A 7,094-nucleotide genomic window follows, 5' to 3' on the forward strand; every position below is an offset into this window, starting at 1 on the left:
ACTTTTTAAAAAAATAAATATATGTTAAATGAGGGCGATCAAATAAGGCGTCCCGTGCAATTTTTACAGTACGGACACCTAGTAAACGATGTAAAATGGCCCAGCTTTCTGCCAAGTATTGGGCTTCTCGTGTGTAGCCCAAGAAGATGGCCCAGCTTCCTACCTTGTCCAAGATTCAGGTAGAAATGACACTAGATAGCCATTCTAAAGGACTGCTATTTATGAATTAACCAATGTATCTTAAATTTTGATTTTCCAGTTTAAGTTTTTGGTACAAAAATTTCATGAATTATTCTGAAACTAAAATTTTTAGTTTAAAATTTTAGGACAAAATAAGTATTGGTTAATCCCTAAATAGCAGCCCTAAGAATGTTTATGTACTTCTCCCGGGAAATGCTAATCATACTATTCTCTTCGTATAAACTATCTTGCACATTTTGACTATCAAGCATAATAACTTATTATTTAAAAATAAAAAATATAAAAAAAGATGTGGAATGAAAATAGTAGGATAAGCACAACGAACAATAGAAAAAGTTACAAACAACCACTTTTCTTCAAATAAATATATTAGCATTTGTTTAAAAAACAAGTGAAAAAGTATTTCAGAAATTTTATTTTTTTCAATCCATTTAAATAAAAGTTTTTTCAGTTCTTGCAAAAATTGAAAAGCTACTCTCCGTGATGCTTTTCAATTTCCTCAAAAACTGGAGAGAAAAATAGTTAAAATTCCTTTTGAAAAAAGTATTTCGAAAATAAAAATTCAACACTTTTTGTGAAAAAGCATCCTTGTAACTTAATGCTTGAGAGAAGAGAATATAGTCACTAGATGAAAGTTTGACTGGCCGTATTCACTGGTAAAGTTGCTACTTTACTGTTAAAAGAGTTAAATGTACCAAGGAATCCTACAGTTTCTTCAGAGTTCAGCCTTCTACATAAAATTATCCTTAAAAAACAGGTCATTTGCGCCAAATGATAATTATATGCACATCTTTAGGACCTACAGTAATATTTACATAAATAGTCGGTCGGATTCACTAGCTACCTTTTCTAACCAATATACATTGAGATATGCACAGTTATACATAAGTTATAGTGCATATATATTAAGTGGTTGAATGAGAGGCAACTTAGGTTAATTTTCTTCAATAAAATAAAAATATACTATCATTGCCGGATATTCATACATAAATTTGCCTAAAGCAATTATAGAGTTCCGACGTATTTTTTTACTAAATTTGCTCAACTTGGTAACTCTTAGCATACAAAACAAAAGGTATGACTTACAATAGCACAACATTTACAAAATTTACATGCCCTGACTACAGGACATTTAGTAGATTATTACAAATTATTCTTTTATTTTCTATTTTAGTTCACAACTAATTAATATATCCTATTGAAAATATAGTCCTGCAAAATTGTATATATATAGAGTTGCAAGAACATATAAAAATAAAGATGGCAGCTGGATGCAATAGTTGATTTTGAAGGTATTCACACCAATATTATGTTGAACTATACACAACGATTTCACCTCTTCTTCTTTCACCTCCATATGCAGTATTGCAACTAAAATTAACCACAAAAAGGAGAAAAAAACATAAGTAAACAGTATATTTTAACAGTTTAACCTCTTTACACAGATATGGTAAGAAAAAATATACTGTAAAGTCACCTAATATTTACTAGGTAATTACCGGTCATAAAAACTAGGATTAGTAACTTGAAAAATAAGGCAGATTACAACTACAATATGTTAAAATAAACCTTTTACATTATCAATGCATATTTAACTTACATGCTCTGATAATATACTTTTTTTATAAACTATCAATATATTATAATTAATTGTAGCATATAATATGTCTTATTTTTTTTTCTTGATTATTAACCCCCTTTTTTAATAAAACGATTACCTGTAAATTATCCTTTAAATGCCGGATAGTGTAAAAGGAAAACTTGTACGATATGAAATTAGTATAGAAGTTAAATTTATTTTTTAGGCAAAGAATTAGATTATTATAATAGCAAAGAACTAGACTAAAAATACAAATGACTAATATGTACGATAAAATTTTAGAAATTTTATATTAAAATACATATATAAAGGTGTAATAACAAATTTAAATAGTTACTTTTATAGTCGGTTTGGTTCGATTTTTTCGGTTATTTTTTTATTAAAACCAAAATCAAACCAAATTTAATTGATTTTTAAAATTCAAAACCAAAACCAAACCAAACCAAACCTAAAAAGTATCGGTTTTTTTGGTCGGTTTGGTTTGGATTTCGGTTTGGTTCGATTTTTCGGATTTTTATGAACACCCTACTTGCATTAGGGTAGGTTATCTACCTCACACTCCTTGGGTGCAAGCCCTTCCCCGATCCTGTATGAATGCAAGATGCTTTGTGCACGGAATTATTGCCCTAGTAGAAGGAAGAAACATATAAATGGTTACCTGTTATGTGCAGAAGAGGAGTTATAGCAGCAAATATTGCAGGGATGTATAAAACTCTAGTGCAGTTGACCATCTGTATATGAGAGAGGTGTATACATATCATATGTACCAGTTGATATGTGACAAATATTGGAGTTGAAAATCCGACCATTGTGAGTAACATTATTCTCATGAGTAGAAGCAGCAACCATATTTGGATCTTGATATATAATACTATTGAACTTTACATCTTGATCACTTGTCTCCTCTTCATGATTTCCATAAGAATTTGCTTTACTTGCAGCTTCCCCAAATTCATCATTTCTTGCAAATCTTCCCCTCACTCTTGGCCTGCTGTCTGCTAGTGTTTTTCTGCATGCATACTGCAAAATTTGGCTTCCAAAATCAAACTCAAGAAAAAAATTGCAGTACATAATACGAGTTTAACTTCTATATCGTGATAGTATATAAGAATTTTTACACCATCAAATTATTCATACTACTCAATATGTAGGTAAAGTTGTTGTCATGTGACCAGAAGGTCACAGATTCGAGCTGTGGAAATAGTCTCTTGCATAAATGTAGGGTAAGGCTGCTTACAACAGCCCTTTGTGGTCCGGCTCTTCTCCGGACCTCGCGCATAGCGGGAGCTTAGTGCACCGGGCTGCCCTTTTTTTACTCAATATGTAGGTAACATACTACTCAACATGTTAAAAATAGTTAAAATTCTTTAGACTGTCGATGTACGCAAGTTAAATCTAAGTTATAAGAGGAGATATAGACCTTGATTTTCTTGCTGAAATTCCTCTCATTTCGTTTCTTCATGTATCTATGAATCTTCTCCCTCCTATCCTCAACTGAGCACCTGCCAGTTTTATTATAGGAAGGATCTTCAAAAGTTGTAACTTCTGCAGCCAAAGGGTTAGAACAACCAACAGCACTAACCAAATGCTGACTCTCATTGCTGATTGCCTTCATTGGAAAAAAGTTGTTTTTAACAAAAATCACTAAATAAAGCTACAGTAAATAAGTAACTAAGTTTCACTAAAAATTAAAATCAATACCTGAAGCTCAATAGAACAGTTATAGATCCTTGACAAGGCATCAGGGCAAAAAATTCTACTATTCCCTTCTTGAAATTCCAATTCTTGATTTGGCAATTGGGATCCATAGAACAAAGCGCTATTAGCAGCAGCAGCAGCAAATACAGCTGAAGCATCAGACGGGATTATAGTGTTAAGATTTCCTTGAATGTAATTTCCTATAATAGGATCAAGAAGTGAACAAGAAGGAGATGAAGTAACGACGCGCATGTAAGGAGGAATAGAGGACAACGATTCCTCTGCGTATAGATGGCCTAATGGAGGTCCCATAAGCGGAACGATAGGAGGCTGATCTTGACGATACTGATGAGATAAGGGACCAGAAATAACATCTGTGACAGGGTAATGGTGATTGTTAAGGGTATTAACGTCGAATTGTTCGTCTTGTTGTTGAAGGAAATGGTCAGGGATATTGAAGTTTGTGGATGGTGTGAAGTCTATAGAAGTAGTAATGTCATTCTCAATTTCCTCTTGAGTATCAAATATTTTCGACAGACTGTTATTGTTATTGTTGTCATCCTTGTTGTTGCTATTGTTATCGGTTGTGCTGGTGGCTGCTTTGGTCGAGGTTGTGATAGTTTCATCATTCTTTTCACTAGTGCTTTGGAATTTGTTTAGATCAAGATTTGTACTATAAGAGGATTGTTCATCATAACAGCAGCCATTTGAACTAGAAGCAACTTCTGAATTTTGTATTTCTGGAAAAAGTTCAGACTCACAAAAATTCAGAATTTGATCACTTAAGGGGCTTGGCATCTCTTCCTGCAAAAACAAAAACAATAATCAAATTCTTTAACAAGAAAAAGACTTGTTAGTATAGAATAGAATTATACTTTTCTACTATACCTTTCATAGAATAGAATCATATTTATCGTATATTAGATAAAAATCATCTTTTTTTGTCATGCAAATTGCACGGGACTCGAGGAATACCTAACATTTTCATACGTTTACTTAATGTTTTTGGCATCTAAATTATACAAAAAGGACATGAATTCTCAAGATGAGAGAATCATGTTAGTGAAAGCAATTTCTCAAAACAGGAAAATAGAGTAAAAGAATCCAAAGTTGGACAAGCAACTACTAGCAACTTTTTGTAGGAGTAAAAGCCTATTATGATAAGCATGTGACTTGTCTCAACAATTAGAGAACCTAAGAAAAATAAAGAATCATTTTTCATAGTTAGAGAACTTGAGTAATAAGCTTGAAAAGATAAATATTCCATTGTAATCCAAAATGGGAAATGGAAAATGACAGGTTGGTCAGCCACCCTTTTGAGATAGAAAAAATCTTTAAAAGAAAAAAATTCATTGAAAATTTGATTAAATCTTTTTAGTCATAAAACCTTTTAGTAATACTTTTCTGATAATTAATGAATGAAAAATCTAGCAAAAGCTTAGTAGAACATTTGAATACCAAAAACATATAGTAGTAAATTTCATCACCATGCATGCAGATAGTTTGATTGAAAAAATGAAGGCAACAACATGAAGATAAATTATTAAAAGAAAAGGTTAAATTTAAAAATAAACACAATTGAGACAAAGAAAAAGTAGTTAATATGATCTAATTCAAGATCTTGAAAGAAAACAGAGAAAAACAACATTCAAACTTGTAAGACACCATTTCCATGAAACTTGAATCTTGTTTATATATTTGTAAAAACCTATAGGAAATCAACATAAATGTTAACAATTTTTTATAATACAAAAAAGAGCTTTATTTTAGCTAAAAAGAAGTATATATGGGATAAATAAGCAGTATACATAAGAAAGCTGATGTTCTTGAGGATGAAGCATCATGTCCTGCAACATTTTTCTTTTTTGATATTAATTTCTTAAGCTTGAATATATACACTGAAAAAACATAAGTAAACAAAAGAAACCTGTGATTACCACCTTTTGTGTTACCTTGATGAAACTCATGTTTGTAACCAAGGGAAGAGAGAAATCCATGCAAGAAAAATAGGATGGTTTTTATTTTTATTTATTTTTGGACTGGAAAATAGAGAGAAAATTGGATTATGAAAATAAAGAAGACGGCTTATGTAATACTTTTTGGGATTATAACATGAAAAAGTTGGGGGAGTTGGTCTAAATGGAAATACAAAGGTACGTTAGTTATATAGGTTCATGGATTGACCGTACATTGGAGTCAAACCGAGATTGTCGGTGGGCCACTCAGTTTTGGAACATTTCATGGTTTTGTGACACGTGGAGGAATGTCTATCTGGCATTTTGATTTTCTTTTTTTCTTTTTTCTATGCTAAATGCGAAAGATAAAATCACAAAAGACCCAACTCGGTACAGTTCTAATATTATTTTGAAAAAAAAGAAGATAGGACTTGCTTCGCAAATCGCAACATTATCTTGTCAAATAGATTTTTTTAGCGATTGAACTGTTACTACACAAATGAGAGAAAATTTCTTGTACCTCACTTTTGCACCAACCAAATTCATGTAAAACATATGGTTGCATATAAATTTTCCACTTAACTATATTAAGTGAAGTGTATAAAAGGCAGCCTTGCGGACGAAGGTTTTCACGTTCACATAAGGTCCGGAGAAGGGTTGTACCTAATGGAAAATGATATAGGCAGTTTACCCTAATGTGTGCATTAGTGGTTGATTCCACAACTCGAACATGTGACTTATAGATCATGCAGAGATAACTTTATTGTTGATTGTTGCTCCGAGGATCACTTTTTAATTAAGTGATGTGTATATGCAATTTAATTTGTGACTGATCCAATGGTTAAATTAGTGGTTTGATGTGAATACTAGGCGCGTATGAGTAATTTTCGAAACAGAATTATTGGACAGTTCGATGAGTTGAGTAGCTAATTAATATGCTTAAATTGTGTTGACCTAGCCAGTAGCCAATGAGGTTTTTCAGTCAAAGACATCAAGAAGGCACTAAAGTAAGACTATCCAAATTCGAAACAAGCAGCTCTTTAGAGAGAATTTTATTGTTGCTTTTGATAAAAAAGTTCATTTTTATTCCACAATAATTTAGTCTCGTGTGTGTGTTATACTCCTATTTGGCCACTTTTGTAAAAGAGGGCTTTTGGAATAAACGTTTGTGAAAGCGATACCAATTCCTGGTTTGGATATGTAATTTAGCATTACTGACTGACTGCTTTTCGAATATTTCTTCAATTTTAGATGTAGGTGCTTTTGGTACAGTGGAAGTGCTAATATTACAGTACTAATTCCCTAAAAGTGGCTACATTAGTAAATATTATAAAAAGCGAAAAGGAAACTAAATTAAAAGCACTTTAACACGCAAATCCTGGTACGTATAATTCACCTTTTAGTAAGAATCTTCATCCTATGCATGGTTGATTAAAGAAAATACTTATTTAACTACTTATTTTGGAAATTGCTTTATCAAAAAGTACTTTTGCAAAATAAATAGTTTGTGTTTGGCCGATTCGTTTGAGTATTGCTTTTTGCAAGCTCATTGTGTTTGGCCAATCTTTTAAAAAACCCTTTTAAGTATCAAATTACGAAAAAGGACAGTAAAAATTTAATTTGCGATTAGTATTATTTAG

General features: G+C 31.8%; 1 protein-coding gene across 2 annotated transcripts; it reads right to left on the bottom strand.

Moving 5' to 3' along the window:
• Nucleotides 1–1,263: 1,263 nt before the first annotated feature.
• Nucleotides 1,264–5,614, bottom strand: LOC107774909 (uncharacterized). Of its 2 annotated transcripts, none has more exons than XM_016594578.2 (5): nt 5,452–5,614; nt 3,503–4,303; nt 3,222–3,410; nt 2,460–2,821; nt 1,264–1,572 (listed from the first exon to the last, which is right to left on the bottom strand). In XM_016594578.2, the coding sequence occupies exons 1-4, from the start codon at nt 5,494–5,496 to the stop codon at nt 2,516–2,518; spliced, it is 1,341 nt and encodes a 446-aa protein (XP_016450064.2). In that variant the 5' UTR covers nt 5,497–5,614; the 3' UTR covers nt 1,264–1,572; nt 2,460–2,515. The 2 variants fall into 2 exon arrangements, with proteins under 2 accessions (XP_016450064.2, XP_016450062.2); XM_016594576.2 differs by having other exon boundaries at nt 5,440–5,614.
• Nucleotides 5,615–7,094: the final 1,480 nt, after the last annotated feature.

This window comes from Nicotiana tabacum, chromosome 7 (assembly GCF_000715075.1).
Source record: "Nicotiana tabacum cultivar K326 chromosome 7, ASM71507v2, whole genome shotgun sequence".
In the NCBI taxonomy this organism is placed as follows: Eukaryota; Viridiplantae; Streptophyta; class Magnoliopsida; order Solanales; family Solanaceae; genus Nicotiana; species Nicotiana tabacum.